Raw genomic sequence first — 17,606 nt, 5'->3', positions numbered from 1 at the left:
AGCTTACAAAAGTTTTCAAATCTTGGATTTTAAAAGGTCATTTGTTCAAAAAGCTTATTAATTTACATACTCGGACGTATTGGACTCGCACGTTTATTGATAATGCTGTTCATAAACCATCATCAGCATCTCTACAAAGATTCTTAACATAAGGGAATGGCCTCAATGGATCACATATAGTACACAAGTTGTCTTAATACTGCAAGAAATATCACTGATGTCTCCTTTAAGCTTAAGGTGCCACAGGCAAAAATGCAAAATAACTTATAATTCAGAGACTGAAGTCTCTCTGAAGTTGATGTAAACTAAAAGATTTTTGTGCCCTTAGCTGTACTAAAATAAATAACATCGCTGTGGCCTGAGAATAGGTGATAGATGCCGTAAACTTTATCTGAATGCAGAGCAGCTGGAAAAATGAAGTGTTGTTTTACTCGATACAGGCTGATCAAATGGGATTAACAAATCATATTGACGAGGTGTAGTGAGAGAAGTCATCAGCCATAATTTTAACAGATTGCATTAAACATAATGAATGTATTGTGAAATTATGTTGCTGTGAACTGAAAGCCTTGCGCAGCTGCTGGGTCGTGAAATGCCAGAACTGCCCTTTGGCTTTAGATGAAATATGGAAGTAGTCAATATCCCTGAGGTAGAGAGGACTTGAATATGTACTGGGATAGCATTAGTGCACGTGTTTTAATGAAACACTAACTGGAAACAAAATCTACTGAGTTCTTGTCGGTCTCAGCCATGTAAAAATGTAGCTATGTGGCTGAATTGCTGCTCCCCTGTGTGTCAGAGCACAGCCTCAGATCCTCAGGCAGGGCTCTGCTGTTCCAAAGTCCTGGCTCAAAACCAAAGGTGACTGGGCTTTTACAGTCATGGCAGCTCAGCTACAGTTCTCCCTGCCTGAAGATATGGGGCTGCAGAATTCAGTGACTTAGATTTATTTTCAAACAATAGCTTCTGATTTATGCTAGCACACTGTAAAACATTTTTTAATTAAATTTATTATAGCATTCAAAGGACCTACAGCTTGAACAAACTTGTATGAGAATAGCTTTGTGTTGGCTCAAGTCTTTCAGTGATATCCATAATATGCTCTGCTGGTAAAACCCAGTCTGTGCCGCTGGGTTTGCAGCCATGTCACAACCAGCTGCAGCCACTCAGCTCTCCCACAGACCTACCTTTTTGGTCCTTTTTACAGCAGCTTGTCAGTTTGACAATGAGTCAGCATGAACAATACAAAACTGAAGCAGCTACATGGGGTTCAACCAATAATTTTATTGTCACACCTGTTCTTTTTTTTTTTTTTTTTACTGTGACACATTTTCAGAATTCATAGCAACTTGCATTATTGGAAAATGTCAGTCTGTTTTGGATTAATTGATTGATTTGAATGTTTTACTTTTGTAACAACACCTCTCAGATTGTAACTGAAGTACTTGGCTCAAAGCGAAATATTGTACTTCCGACTTCACAATGGCTTTATTTAAGACAAAAAAGATAGTTGAGATGTTTGCATGCAAAATCACTTAAGAAACGATATCATTTGCAGGACATTTATAATTTTGAGTATTTTTACAGTATGGTATCCATGGCTCTGTAAAGTAAAGCATATGTGATGTGAGCTCCTTGAGTTCCTGTGTGTGCTCAGGTTGTTGTGTTACATCAAAATTAATGTGAGTCTATACAGTTCTCTATGTGTTACACTAGTGCGATAGCCTTGTCTTTGTGAATAATAATAATAATAAGTGTTACTCTCTTGATTTAAATTTTCTACTTGTGCAGAGTTCAGCAGGATAAATCCATTTTGATCACTGACGCTGTCATCCAGGCTCTTGCACAACTAAGCTACCTGCTTAGCTTTCATTTGCATTTAATATTTGGATGAGGACATGCTGCTAACAAGTGCAAAAAAACCCCAACTTGTTTTGATATGCTGCCTCCTCATCTCACACTCCTTCATGTTTATTTCTCAGATCAGTGCTGCTGACTGGGGACAAGCTGAAACAACATATAACCTCTATGAGGTTCTTTTCAAGGTCCACAAGGTACGTTAAGTGCAGAGTGCCGTTCAAAATTTAATCACTGCAGTTCACATCTCACTGCAGATGGCTGATTTTTCTCTTCTTTTTTTTAGCCGTTAGAAAAGTGAAGAGATATTTATTTCTGATCCACAAACCAGAAATGTACACACTGAAGGTTTTTCATTTGACCTGAGAATTAAGGAATGTTCTCGTCATTCCCCTCATTGCATTAATTAATTAATAAACATTTAAGAAGTGAAGAGGCAGCAAAAACAATTCACCCAACATGTAATAATTCAAATTCTGTCTTGCAGCTGTGGATGGCAGAGGACTGCTGGCTTCAGGCCAGGCTCTACTTGGGCCTCGAACATTCACCCGAGCAGCAAGACAACGAGTCTCTGTGCTTCAGCATTCTGGTCGGCCACGGCCAGAGCCACACCTTCAGGGTAGAGCTGGCCACTGACCTGGCACTCTGGGAGAAGTCCTTCCAAAGAGCTGTCTTCTTGGAAGTGCAGCGAATACGAGTGAGTGTTTCCATGTAGAACATGGCAAATGTTTCTGTTGAGAGTCTGACTGTTTAAGATGTTGTTGCTTTTTAAAATTTCCTGCCTGGATTAAAGGAGTTCAAAAAAGCAGAAGAGCTTCCCACAACACCTTTACTCAACCTCAAAGGGTGACGAACAACGTTTGATGTTTGTTGGAATAAAGACTACGGCACTACTTTGTGTGCCTTTAAGTTTTAGAGCCAGAAGAAAGATAAATAGCACCAACAGCTGATGCACATAAACATTCTGCAGAATACAAAATCTGACCAAGTCTTGAAATAAAACATTTTAAGTGTCAGACTTGTTTTGAATTAAATTTAGCAGTGCTGTAAGTGTTCCAAGTCCATTAAATTTCCATCACAACAGCTACATTCACAGATGTTACAAAAAGAAATGAGATTGACTACATGAGTTAAAACATAACAAGACACAGACAAGTTCTATAAAACAAATTAGTACTATAATAAACAAAGTTATAATAATGAAAAAGACCAAAGCTAAAATTTGAGTTTTGTCTCTTTTCTAGAGTTGTTTTTTCATAAATATTTTAAAATTAGCTGATATGAGGTTGTTGTTTGTTCTTTATTCTTTTGGATGGTAACTTGCCCTCTAGCTGCATATGCTTTGAAATAGTTATGTGCCAACTCAAAAAGTTCCCTTATTTGTACAAAATGTATGTTATCATGATACTTCTGATTAAAAACAAGCAGTTTTTACAGACACATTTGCTTTTAACGTCAGGCCAGGAAAGACTTCAGCAGCAAACAATATCGTGGAAGTGGGTCGAATATGAAGGATTACCGATATGGCAGCAGAATAATATTCATGTGTTTTTAGAGGGATGCTCTTTCTACTGGGTGAGAGAAAGAGAGAGAGTTTGTCAGTTGATGCAAAGAGCCACTGACATGTGTTGCCTCATGTGGCTTATGTCACAATAAATTGACCAAATCAGAAAACACACAGTTATGAAGAATAACGTAATTTAAGTGAAAGCACCATTTTGTTTTTCTGTCTGTTGCTTGCAACCAGTACTTTCCATCCATCACAGAAAACAAATGTTCCACAGTATGTTGCAGAGTTGTCGACATAACAGCTAGATTTATAGGATGGAAAAGGTAACAGTGTCCCACAGGTGACTTATGTAGTGTATATAACTAAAAAAAAAAAAAAGTGGCTCAACAACTAAGATATAACCACGTTAGTCTATGTCGCCTACACTCTCGTTAACCACAATACGTAAGTGTAAAAAATATTTTAAAACTTCTTAATCACTACTGTCCCTTCCTCCCAATTTAACGCTTCAGCAGTGAGAAGTGATTGCATGTGACAAAGTCTTTTCTGTTGACACATTATATGTTCTCAGCTGTTTTAAATTCTTCTTATTAAGAAATGAATTGAATTTAAAATTGAAAGCTAAGCACTGCTCTGTTTTCCATAAATGTTATTGTTACTTTAAATGTATTTAGCTTGAGCAACCTAAAGAATTAGTCCTCACATCAATGAGCCATTAAATTGCCTCTTAAGCAAATATGTTTAAAGTGTGAAGTCAGTCGACTGTTGTGGAGGGTGCATTGTGAAGCATTTCTCAGAAGCAGCTGTCTCACATCTATCAGGAGGCTCAAACATCCTTTGGAAAAATTTAAGAGACAGACGGTGAGCCCTGGTCCTGGCCCAAGTGTTTATGTTTTCATGACTTACTTCATTATGTTTCCATTTACTGTCCAGTGCTCCAATTCGGGGGGCGGTGGATCCAACAAAGTTCAACAAGAATGCATCTAACTTATGATTGCATGATACCTGCGTGTAATGTTTCATTATTTGCTATTTTTACTGTCATGAGTCATATTGCTAAAGTGAAATTTTCAGTAGATATGATAGTTCTGTGAATACAACTGGGAAATATCTTGAAACAGTAGTAACAAGTACAATATAGTCTCCATTATGAGTTGCTAGACATTATTAATTTAGTAGTTATCTTAACACACAGCAGGGATTAAGCAGAGTGCATAGCTTGGAGTATTAAATATTAAATCATACTAATCCAAAAAAAATTCTGCATAGTGTACCTTTACAATTTGTGTTAGTTAATCAACAATACAGTTTTGTCCATCTTGCACTGTCACAACGGTCCATCTACACAAACCATATACACGAACTAGTCTTCCTTTTCATGACGTGATCATGCCACTTCATTTTTATGTGCAAATATCCAATTTTTAATGACAAGTCAACATTTGCCTGCAGCATTAGTTACAATGAACACAGAAAACACCCTGAAATCAAAACAACCAGATAAACTACAGCAGATGTTTAGCCCAGTTAATTTAATGGTCAAAGGGCAATCTGCTGAAACAAATGCTCCCACAAATATAATAGAAGTTGTAAAGGACCGGTGTGTAGGTTTTAGAGGCGTTTAGAGGTGAGGTTTCATATTGTACTCAAGTGAATATCCCCTCCCTTTATCCTGCCTTTCCAAACACAGAGGAGAATCTACATGTCTGTATTATATAAAAAAGCTCTTTGTGTCACATTACAGTAAATTATTTTAAAAGGTATTGTGGCAACACAGATTTGTCATATAAAACTACATCGAAGTCTGAATAGCAGATAATTTAATTTGACCTTCGGATTTCCACCTGTGCAGTGCTGCTACATATAGAACCATGTTTTGTTTTTGTTTACTTTTTTGTTAAATTTTGGGCAAAGATTAAATAGGCAGACTCTTGCTTTTTGAAGAACACGTATTATAAGTAAGCTCAGTCATAAGCACAGATAGAGGATTCCTTGCCCAAAGTACAATTGCAATCATTTTTGAGAATTATAGCCATGTCTGTAGTATCATCAGTTTTTCTTTGAGCTTTTAAGTCTCCCACGTAGTGAAGATCACACATTCGAGTCAGGAATCGTGGAAGTATTCCACATGTCAGCTCAGACTCTTCATAAAGTGGCCAGAGGCACCTTTTATAATTTTACCCTGTTCCCACCCTTTCACCCCTCAGGTGCAGCCAACCAAAGATAAAGGCTAAAAATGCTATGAAGCCTGAGGGCTGTGGTGCTCAGGACCCTTAAGTAGGGACATTTATAAATATTACAAAGCAGAACACCTGTCAGAATATATTTTAATCACTAGTAGACTGAAATCCTTCCTGGGTCAGCATGGGAACCAGGCATAATTAAATGGCTTCCTCAATAGCCAGTTGAATACTCAGTGCATTACACATTCTTTTCTGAGTCTCTAAAATAAAGAGAAGTAATAATTGGAGTTGACTAAATTGTGGTAAGTAGTATTGATCTGGTGATGAAAAAGGAGGGACTGTTAGAGAATCATTTTCCAACCTTGAAGTGTTCCTCCATAAAGCATTATTTCTCCCTGGACTAATGAACACAGAGTCCTCAGTGTTTCTGTTATTCTGCTTCCTGGAACCTCCGGGGCAGGTCGTCTCAAGGCCAGGTCCTAGGGGGCTTTGTCACCAATTTAGCCAACTGTCTTAGTGTATAGTCTATCTGGCCTATGTGTTCTCGTCAGGCGGAACAGAGCGTGATATCTGCTCTGGGGTATACAAGGTATACAAGGCTGATATGCGACTAATATCTAACTAAGCTTAGTATATATGTATCCTGAGAGGAAGAGTAGACTTCAGAATTGGCATGACAATGCACTGAATAATATCTATTCATCAATTCTATGTTGATGCTGTTTCTCCTCACCTGAGTGCCATTAAATACCTCATCATAAGACATCAGCGTTTCCTTCCATCTTTTGACTCCAAGGTTTTCCACAACACTTTGGAATACTGTTGAGTATTATAGCAGCAACAGCATGGTTGACTCTGGCTCGGGACACTGGCTCTGTAGCAAAAACCATCAGTCTGAAAGTCTTAGGAACCATGTATAATCCCTTTATGTTTGGAGGGCTCATGTGGTCACTGAGAGTTTAGAGTTATAATTGTACTGGACTCATTACATTCTACACTTAATTCTGCATATTAATCCTAAAGCTTAAAAACTCGGGGGACCTGTATGTCTTATATATACAACAACATGACATTTTTATTAGTGTAAAAATGACAATAAAAGCATGTGCAGGAAATTACTAATATCTCTAACAATCGGGTTGCCTTTGCTGAGTTGTGGCCAAGTTGTCTAACTGATCTTAGTCAACGAGCATCCTGGGGTAGTTCTCTTGATACCTTTCTATTCCAACATATTGTTAAAGGGGAATTCTTATATTTTTACACCTGAACAGCACAAATCTGCTTCGCTAAGCATCTCAAAGGACAAATTATTTCCCAGTTCGTAACTATTGCTGCTCAGACTTAACAGTATCAATATTTCACTAAAAAGTGTGCCTGCTCTCTCAAAACATTCGCGTGTGCATGTGGAATGAGTGAAAACAGCGCTGACTTAAAACACCTCACCTGTGACTACCAGCCTGCTGTGGTAGCACACTGTCAATGTAACAAGGAATCACTGAACAAAAATATTTAATTCATGTGTTGACTTAGCAGCCACAGAGCACATTGTATTTGCTTCATGCAAGGCTCTGTGGGCTCTGCACTATTCAAGCACAGCATACTGTAATTTCCCTAAGCAACTGAGTATGGCAAAAATGAACCTCTATCAACCAACCACAGAAGGAAGACAAACTGTTTTTTTTTTTTAATCTTTGTTAATGACTCATATGTGCAGTCAATGTTTCATACATTGCATAAGTTACCGAAGGCCTTCAAGATTTTTCTTTGAATCTTGAGTTTCAATGCCACTTTATAGTAATGTGCTATTGCAGCATTCTGTGTTGATGCTGATTGTATGTCTTGTATATTTTCAGTAATACAGACTCTGTTTACAGAGAAAAACATGTTTTTTACTCACTCATTTCACACAATTAATCATTTAGTTTGAAGGTAAAGCAACAGGCGATCAAATGAAACGTGCCGTCACCTTGAATAGAGTGATTACAGATTTCTCTGGGTTTGAATATTGTTGGAAATATTTTGAGATAATGTAAATTCACAGTTCAACAAAATATATGATGAAAGCGTAATTGTTTTATGACTACTTAATGCAGAAATATATTATTATATATCCGTACTGCGGTTCATAAACACACCTTTTTTTTTTCCAAAGTCTTATAATCTGTTTGGATCACTAAATGTTTTACTGGTCACTTTTAGTCTGGGACATGCAGCCCTGGCCTCATGCAACCAGCATTTTAAGATCCCTTTTACAGGTCTTGAAACCAAAGTCTACCCTTTCAACCAATTCCTGGAACTAATGTTATCTTAATTAGCTTACTATTTGCAGCTAGCTACAGCTAAACCTGTGCCGTAGTCATTTTAGTTGTACCATTACTGACTAGAAATTAAGGACCCATTGTTTTCAGAAGAATTTTGAGAAATAAAACTGCCAGGCAAGAAGGGAAAGCTTGGCATGCTTCGCTAAGTACATTCCAATAATGGCTGCAGAGAACAATGGGTAAGATATATAGTTAAACTGAAAACGTACAGTCCCATTTGTGAAAGTCAGATAATTTGGTGGTGATAGATATTGTATTCAGTAGTGCCATGTTAAAATTGTACACTTGGCTCTGGATCTTTAAGAAGCTGAATGAGATTGTTCATGTTCTTGCCTCCTCTTTGCAATTTGCCCTACATGATAGATGATACCAGTGCAGTAGGAAGATAAAAAGGCACAGGAGCAAAGGTTTCAGCACTCACCAAGATAAGAATCCTCTGTAAGTGATCATGTCCTGAGCAAAAGTCCAGGTGGTTGGAGTCATGCGATTAGGGAAATTTATTTGCATCACTTGCAGTCAGCAGCAAAGATGTGGACATATACATCAACTGATGCTGTGTTTTTCTTCATCACAGAGGTGAAAACAAGCTGCAGGATAGATGAAAAATGGACATGTTACCCTCATTGTCTTTTGTTGTAACATTATCAAGTCCCAGTGCAGAGCTCCCCTGCTGCACCACACAACACTAGCTTCAAAGGAGCTTGATAATATGCATAGGTGTTTGATGCTGCAGTCACGGTTAGTTCTTAGCCAGCAAATGGGACTGAATACACTCTGGATGTGACATCATTTTCAGTCTTTTAAGTTGCGAGTGACATTAAAAATAGTTTGAAATTCAGTCTAAGCAACAAGACCGACATCTCAGTGTGATCTGATGCAAAATTACTGTCTTGAACTTGACAGTGTCTCAAATCTGATTTGATGTCTAATAGGCCAGAATTGGACTTCTAGGTGTATTTGAATGATATGTGCAGGTAACATTTATGACTGAAAAACACTGTGTGGTGTTAACTATTCTGTGTCAGGTCTGAATGGGCAGTTTCCCCCATCAGTATGAAGCAAACAATATGAGCTATGATAATGTAGCATTTTTTCAGTAATTAGCGATGCAAATGTGGCACACCATTTGCTGGGGATACCAATGAATGTTATGAAGGATTTTCATTTGCTTATGATCCTGTGTTCTCCAGCCAATTAGGCTACCCTCCCATGGCTTCTGAGGAGCACTCAGCAGAGACCAACTTAGGATAACCTTCAAACTGACTGAATGTGCTCATTACATAAACATTGCTGATGGACTAGAAGTAGGGGGTATAGCTGACAAAACTGTCCAGGCTGCATTTTTATTGCCCCCCCCCCCCCCCCCCCCCCCCCCCCATTTTGGAGATGATGAAAGCCAACATGTCATTGATGGGGCTTTTTAGTTCACAGCAAGCAATTAAGCTGTGTCATATTTCACTTTTGGTGCATTCCAGTGGCTCAGTTGGTAAATACACATACCATACAATCGTGTAGTATCTTCTGTTTGTCTGGTAATAGCAGGTTATAGCTGTAGTAACTGATTTCAGTTATATACAAGTTCATGGTTCAAATGTTCAGCAGCAAAGACAGACCTTTTTCAGACTGAATGCTTCTCTTTAAGTTTTCCTTTTGCAACAGTCTTTCCTTTTGAAATGACTAAGAAATGACCAGAACTCTGAGCCCAATTAACTTATACTTTTTACTCCTGTCCTTCCCAAATTACATTCTGAGAATCTGTACACAGCCTGCTTTCTCAGGCGTCCCTATCCCTCTTGAATCTTCACCTGTTGCTTTCTTATTTGGTAGGGGTTTCGCATTTCTCAAATCCACAATTTGATTTGATTTTCAAATTACACAGTTTTTCAGCATTGACGGATATCAGGTCATTGGTTTTGTCATTTATGTTTTCATTTTTTTGTTAAGAAGAAGGCTACATTATATGTAAGTGTGATTCTTTTTTGAGGGAAGTGTGTGCTGTAGGCGATATTTGAGCTTCTCCCCCAACATACTTACAATGGATACCCAACACACTTCAGTTTATGAAATTGTAAAAAATTTAACATACCTGAGGTGGGACCATTTCCAATTTTCACTATACTTGGCATCCTCTCATTGGGCATGTTGCAGAGTTGCATCATCACCTGCTTTCTTCAAGTGAACGAACATAGTATCATATTAAGTTATTTTATTTTTAACATAGTGACCAATGTGTCCCCTGTCACATTTACTTATGAAAACTTCTCAGTGCAGTTTATGTATAGAACCAGTGTTATGTTTGCATTTCCTGTTTTTATTATGGATTGTTTAGTATTACCATTCTTATTGTTTACTATTTTGTTTCTTTTCTTCTCATTTTCTTTTGTATTTCTCTGTATTTTATGTATTTAACAACAAAATCATATAAATAAATAGTTTAATAAAAACTCTCCTTTCCCTTTTTTCTTTTCTCATTCTAACTTCAACTTATGAAAACAGATACAGTACAAGTCTACACATACAAATGACAACTGTTTTATTACTTTCACACACACACACACACACACTTACTTCTGTCAGACTTAGCCAAAGAGATTTTCTTAAAAATATTTCATGGCTCTAATTCCCTCAGAAAAAAATCCCAATTAGGGAAGGGTAGTCACTGCTGCTCACCATGTCACAGCACAGTCTTACATGTGGTGACAGGAAGAGCTAAACGGCTGACCTGCCACCGTCTTTTTTTTTTTTTTTTATCCCCGTCACGGCTGGATTCATGACATCACTAAAGACGGGGAAGTTTAGGTCTGTGAGCAGAAGAGAGGACTGTACAGTCTCATGCCATGTTCACTGCACACTGCGCTCTATAATTGAAATCACCACGTCTCAAGTGAGAGAGAAATAAAATGAATATGTAACACCACATCAGAATACGTTTCCTGGAATTCTGAATGAGTGGACGGCACAATACAAAAATTAAGTCATGTGGCAACAGAAACCTTTAGAGGGATATTGCCCCATGGAGAGTAGAAAGCTTGCACATCAGTGCATTCAAAGGACCTGTGAAAAGAATTGTGTTGCGGCAGAAAAATGAAAGCTATAGATTCATTCTTGGCTTCCAAAGGGGATTTTCTTTGTCATATTTCTTGACAGTATCGGGAAGCTACACAGGATGCTGCTTTTGCCAACAGCTCACACGGGACAAAAAAGAAAACAGATTGGCTCTTGTTATCAGATCTTCTCAGCCTAATGTGTCAGTTTGGTACTTTAACAAGTAGCTCCCCACAAGTACAGTGTGCACATAGGCAAAGTAATATTGTGAGGAGCGGAGAATACAATTAAAACAGCAACATAATGTGACAGGGTGAGGATTCATGATTCAATAATGTTTCATGCATACAACAAGCAGTTCTAACACTGAGAGCTGGACTAGACAATGTTTATTTTTTATTTTTTTTATGTTTATTAGATTACACTGGTTGCTTTCTACAAAATGACTTTACATGTTCGTGCTGTTTTTTGATATGCATATCATTGGAACTATAATGTAGCCACGTTAACACTATTTGCATCCACTGCATTCCACTCAGGCTTACTGAACAGAGTGGAGCCATTGTCAATAATATTAGTTACATGAATATATAGTTATGAATACTTATCATTTTATTTAATTGTTTATTGATTCCCGGTAATAGCAAGATGCATTTATTGCCACAGATGAGGAGAAACATTAAGGTACACCAGACAGCCATGCTTACACAAGTAATATTTCATATGTCACAATGCTGTTTGCACAGTATATCATTACAGAAATATGGAAATAGAAATATTAATGGATATCAATTTTCTTTCAACAGTCCAAAAGCTACATGTGCAGCAGCCAGGGGAATGTACTGTGCTTCACCATAGACTTTGGATCAGGCTTCACCTGCTCAGACGGCACTTCAAAGGTGAAGTATTACTGAGTGCACAATTGTTGCTGATATCCTGGTTCTTAACAGTTTTTCCACTAATAACTCTTGAGACTGAAGTTTGGCTGGTTTATTTTTCTGTGTTAATACACTATGTATATATGGCCTTGTCCTTTCTCACTTAGACCTCCATTGTATCATTGTGAAGATGTATTTTAAAAACTCTATAATAGCCCAAATTTAAAGATAAATGAAGTAGTGAATAACTTTATCTCAGAGGATGTTATGCTATTATTATTGAAGGAACATGTAAAGATTATTTTGGTAGCTTTGCTAAATTTTGGATGGAGTTTTATTTCCGTGAATTATGGTACAGCATTGATTGATTTTGTTATAAATTATTCCATTTCCTTAAAGTACAGTTGTACATTAAAATGTCAGGTCTTGATCACAGATGTAGTCAGATGTGGTATTTAATATGTTGTGGTCATTAATGAAATTCCTGTGCTACTGTGTTTTATAATTCCCTTCCTTGTAGACTATACTGTGGCGATATAGGTTCTCTCAACTTAAAGGCTCCTCTGATGATGGGAAAACCAGGGTAAAACTCCTTTTCAAGAATGCTGAAAACAAACAAATAGAAATGAAGGTAATAGATTATTTGTTTTTATGTCCAAATTACAGTTATACAATGATGTAGAATTTTGTTTGGGTGATTTTGGACCAGTTATTCCTCACTGATATCAGTGAGCTAACAGCCAGATTTACTAAATATTTCAAGGGGAATTTTCATCGTCCAAAGTGGCTTTCGACTAGGGTAGTGTGCAGAATTTTCTGTTGAATGAAATACAGTCGACTCTTACTTTTTGTTAGGTTTAAGTTAAGTTTAATTCATACATTTGCAAACAAGGGCATGCAAGTTTTTTTATACAGTTTCTGTGATGGTTACATATTTTCCTTCTTATGTGGGGCAAGACCTGTGTCTTAAGAGGTAATAAGGTGACTTGGGAGACGCCCATTGCAATCTGTGCTTGCTGTCAGATGAAGCACATACAGAGAGTGAGAATCTGCTTGTTTGCTTACATATGGAACATGATCACATAAATACTTGACCTGGTTAAAAAAAAAAACATCACAATCAAAGACTACCTTAAAGAACATCCTACTTTGGAGAATTTCCATTACGGTAGTGAACATTTTTTTTCAAGATGTCCTAAGTTGAAAAATGTTGGCATTTAAATACTTGAGATGACGTGCTGATTAATGTCTCTGTCCTTGACTTGTGTTTTCCAGGAACTAGAGTTCGCTAATCTAACAGCCGTCCTCCACTGTATACATTCTTTTATCGCGGCCAAAGTGGCCTCCATGGACCCTCTCTTTATGTGCAGTCAAAGCTTCCATGGAAACTATATGAACAGTTAAGAAGACACATCCTCATTGTCATGTGCACCTGTGGCAAATCAACAGTATTTTATGCACAGAGCCAATTGATATGTACTATATATCTTGTTCTTGCTATTTTTTTATGAACTACTGATAAAGAAATATTTGTAGAAACAAAAGTGTAAAGGTAGATATTGTATGAATTAATGTTGGAAGAAAGATGTTATTTAATTTAAGAAATGTAAAAAAAAAAAAATCACCATTTCTTTGACATTTTTCTCTCATTATATAATGGACACTGATTCTGATCAAAGGCTATTTGTCTAGTGTCACTTTCAGGACAGGACCTGTGCAAGCATATGGTGTGCAACTACAGTGCCGGCTGTAGTTTGACAACATGATACAAAAGAATTGCTAAATATACCAACTGCCACCATCAGAAAATCTCAGCTGATAATGTGTGTATGAAGAATGATAATACTTTACCTACATGGAGTGAGGAAGTGCATTCTAACTGATAAACTGATGTTGGCCGGTTGAAGGTGAAAAGGTAACCTTTCTCTGTCCCCAGCTTTTTTGGTCATATCTTGCAATGGGACACAAGCACCTTACAATTTATTGGAGCCAAAAGGCCTCCAAAGAACAACTGAATAGAATCGAGACCTACCTGATATGGTCCAAACAAAAATTAAACATAATAAAATGGCAGCATTTACTGCATGGCTGCCTTACTGGCTTAAGATTAAATTGTATGATGTTTGTGTTATTGTGACCATTCTTTGTGTCAAATAAATGCAAAAGACCAGATCTCTTTCAGATCTCTCTGGCCAGTTAGGACACTTTTCAACTTTATAATGTTGCAGACCCACTTTTATCAACCTTCTTTCTAATACAGTCAAAATTGCTGTATGTCTTTAGTTGCTTCATGTAATGTTTTCAGTGTGAAAATGCATATTTGCTGTGTTTTCAATAAATTGCTCATAAAGCACACTTGCCTGTTATGTGAGACATAACATTTTTGAAAAGTATGCTTATTTGCTTTCTTGTCGAGGTTTACAGAAGTTATGTGCTAGACTATTCTCGGACAGTGATTTTTCCAAATGTATCACCATGGTGTTGCAAAGACCAGCACAGCCTTTAGAGGGGCTGGTAGGTGGATTTTATTACCCTGGAACTGAGCCAGGTGAACTGTCACGCTGTTTGCACTGAGCTACGTGAACTGTCATTTGGATGCAGATCCATATTTAGTAGTCGGATACAAGAATGGGATCTCGTAATTTTTAAGTATATTTCTTAAATGTCAAACTATTCTTTGGAACATATTTCAGATGGGTAGCTGAATTTTAAGTACTTGGTTGGCAACATATTATGGTAGTCACTAATAGGGCACATTAAATCTGAAGTTTCTTATTATTTTTTTTTTCTTTTATTTTGCATTGGAATATTCTTCCAACTTTTTACTGCCAACTCCCACTGTTGGCACATGACCAGCTGCTTCTGGCCACTGAGAGGAGCCTCGTCTGAAGAACACATCACTCAGAGGTGGAGATCCTGCCCCCCCTCTTTCCTTGTCCCAACCTCAGAGAAGCAACCTGGCACAACAGTATGTGTTGCTAGTTCACCTTGAAGGACATGATCCCTCACTGGCTTTCCACTGGTGAGTGATATCAAGTTGTGTTTGATGAGCAAGCTACGTACAAGCTTCTACCCTACATGTATCATTATCTCTGTTTATTTACAGACTCAAGCAGTGTAAGAAGGATTTATCAGAAAACAAGTACACTGACTGCTTTATTTTAAAGATGATGCCAATAAAGCAGGTATACAACACTGCAATTAAAATATGTATTTTGGTCACAAGAAACACTCCCAAATAACAGTGAATTATATGAAATTATATCAGTGACCTAATAATTTAAAGAGAGTTGAGAAACTGCGTTTTATCGCATACGAAAATTGAACCTGGAGGTTATGAATTACTTAAGAGATTATGTAAGGCCTGACCGTGGATCAGTTTTGATCAAACCTGCCTTACAGGTTCATTAGTCACCCCTTATTCTCACTGAGACAGTTCATTTGATTTTGTTGTGATGCCCTGATGACATTGGTGTGGCAACCACACTGACACCGATAATCAGTTTACTACTTGGTATTTTGTTTTGACAGTGATTACAGGAACAATGGCTGTCAGTTTTCATTTGGTGTAAAGGTACCTGCCCTATTGCCTTTGCCAGCTTGGGAATCCTTATCCTTGGTTTTGTTATAGATGTTGTTGGCCAAAGGTTATTTACTTTGGACTTGTATGTCAATAGTCAGGGGACACAGTTATTTGAAACAACTTACAAGCTCTGCATCTGTTGTGCTTGAACATGACATAATCATACCGTTGACTTTATTTCATGTTCATTTGACGAGTAAAATATATATATAATAATATAATATATAAAAATATAATAAAATATGTTCTGTACTTACCCTGACGGATAAGTGGTATAGAAAATGGATGGATGGATGTTCTGTACTTTGTTCTCCCTGCATGATCTTTACAATGTGAATCCCTATAGTTTAATGTGTTCTGATATCCAAACACATTCAGATCTAAGAGTAGACCTATATAATATAAATATAAAGTGTGTAATTACTTGTAAGTGTAAAATAGAAAGTCTACCCAAGGCCTGAATTCCTAGTAACAACACGAAGTATGTGTACTTGGTGTAGTCAGTGATAGTTACGACCCTGACTGGCAAATGTTGCATCCTTCATATCCTCATGTGTTACATAGTTTACTTTCATTTCTCTTCACCTTATTTGCTTAGTTAGCCCATTTGTTATAATACTTAACAAACTGGGCAACATACTGGGGAAATGAATTTAATACTATAATTATAATCCATGTATGAAACCTGTATATTATTTTAATTCTGTGTTTTCATAGGGGTGTTATTTTTAAACAGAACTCCATAAGAAATGTAATTTCCCTTACCATCTGTAACTTGTAGAAGTTACAGATGGTTTGCTCAATATAGATGGTTTGCTCAATATAAATTTGCGGTAAGTTTCAGCTTCAACAGCCAACATATTGTAGTGATTTCTTAAAGACATCATTAAGCAATTTAGAGGTAAAAAAGAGGCCATATAGCTGTTTCTTATCACTGCTTAGTTTTTCTTAAACACTACAAAATGATGTAACTTGGAAACTGAAAAAAGTCTCAGAAAAATCCATATTAGTCTGAAAGAGAAACTGTCACCTAAACTTATTCAATGATATTTATTGGAATATTTGAAAACCAACACATCAGACTGCAGTGGCAGGAATGAGGGTAATGTGGATTCAACATGTCCTGCATGATAAAACTGCATTGTATTGAACTGCACTATATTGTACAGCTGTCAGTTTCTTCTTATCTGTCTTCTGTGCAAATTAAGTATTTCATAATAGTCTGCCTGATGACATACTGAGAACAAAATATTCAGATATATTCCACAAGTTTCTCTTTGGATGTCACTCGCTTCACTCTCTGCAAGCTCTGAGATTCATTTGTTGAGAAGTTTAGGTTGAAGCAGTTTTCGGTTGAAGCGAAACCAGGCACCGTGACAACTAAGAGTGCACAGAGGGCAACTACTGAGATGATCTTTTGCCCGCTGCTGAAGTCACTGTCGGCTGCTGCCGCACACACACAGCATCATGAAGTTGCATCAGCACCATGTCAAGCATGAATTTCAAGTATACTGCTCAACTATCAATGGGCCGTGACTCTCACAGCTGACTCCACTGACAGCATTGGACCCTGAATGCTAACTGAAGGATTTGTGATGAGGAGAAGTTTCCAGGGCAACTTCGGGTCTGCTGCCATGGCCTTTCTCACTGTAAGTGATGCCCCCCAGTCTCCATCTAAAACGTTAAAACATAGTCTTGGGAGAATGGAGGCACAGTGAAGGAAGAAGGACCTGTGAGCCCGCTGAAAGACTGCTAAAATCTTACACCGTCTTCCTTTCTTTTAACAATTACATTCTTAAAGTAAAGTTTGACACTTAGTGACAGGTTCTATATAACAAATGGTTGCTCTCAAAAGCACTGTTTTCAGAGTGAGGTCAATTGTTAGACGGTTTTAAGCAAGGACCACAGTCTTTTCCAACGCTACAGTGTTTTTGCCTGCATGTTAACAGAATGATTTTAAAAAGGGTTCCAGCAGCATGAGATCTATGAATTTAAAATGACAGTGACAATAACATCAGGTGTGAGAATCCATATACTGTATATGCCATACGGTGTTCTGTAACAGGTGCTAATTGTGACTGCTGAGTGGATTTAAACTTGCTCACCTATTGTTTGTTTGTACTTTTTTCTTGGATGGTCTTTGTAGCTCCACACATAGCTTCATATAGCATAAGTCTTGGTCACACCATTTAAAACAATAACATTTTGCCCAAGTGAGTTCACTCAGTT

General features: G+C 37.4%; 1 protein-coding gene across 7 annotated transcripts in view; it reads left to right on the top strand.

The window, feature by feature from the left end:
- The window catches only part of sntg2 (syntrophin, gamma 2), a 69,236-nt gene extending 55,053 nt beyond the window's left edge, over positions 1-14,183 (top strand). For 2 of the 7 annotated variants that reach the window (XM_046413355.1, XM_046413358.1), the window contains 5 exons: positions 1,983-2,054; positions 2,345-2,554; positions 11,723-11,815; positions 12,315-12,425; positions 13,070-14,178. In XM_046413355.1, the coding sequence (XP_046269311.1) occupies positions 1,983-2,054; positions 2,345-2,554; positions 11,723-11,815; positions 12,315-12,425; positions 13,070-13,198 (615 nt within the window). In that variant the 3' untranslated portion in view covers positions 13,199-14,178. Of the gene's footprint in view, positions 1-1,982; positions 2,055-2,344; positions 2,555-2,650; positions 3,294-9,061; positions 9,228-11,722; positions 11,816-12,314; positions 12,426-13,069 lie in introns of those variants that run through there. The other 5 variants (XM_046413356.1, XM_046413353.1, XM_046413354.1 and 2 more) reach the window with 5 other exon arrangements.
- Positions 14,184-17,606: the final 3,423 nt, after the last annotated feature.

The sequence above is a fragment of the Scatophagus argus genome, chromosome 15 (genome assembly GCF_020382885.2).
Source record: "Scatophagus argus isolate fScaArg1 chromosome 15, fScaArg1.pri, whole genome shotgun sequence".
Classification (NCBI taxonomy): Eukaryota; Metazoa; Chordata; class Actinopteri; family Scatophagidae; genus Scatophagus; species Scatophagus argus.
This window is presented reverse-complemented; position numbering and strand designations above follow the sequence as displayed.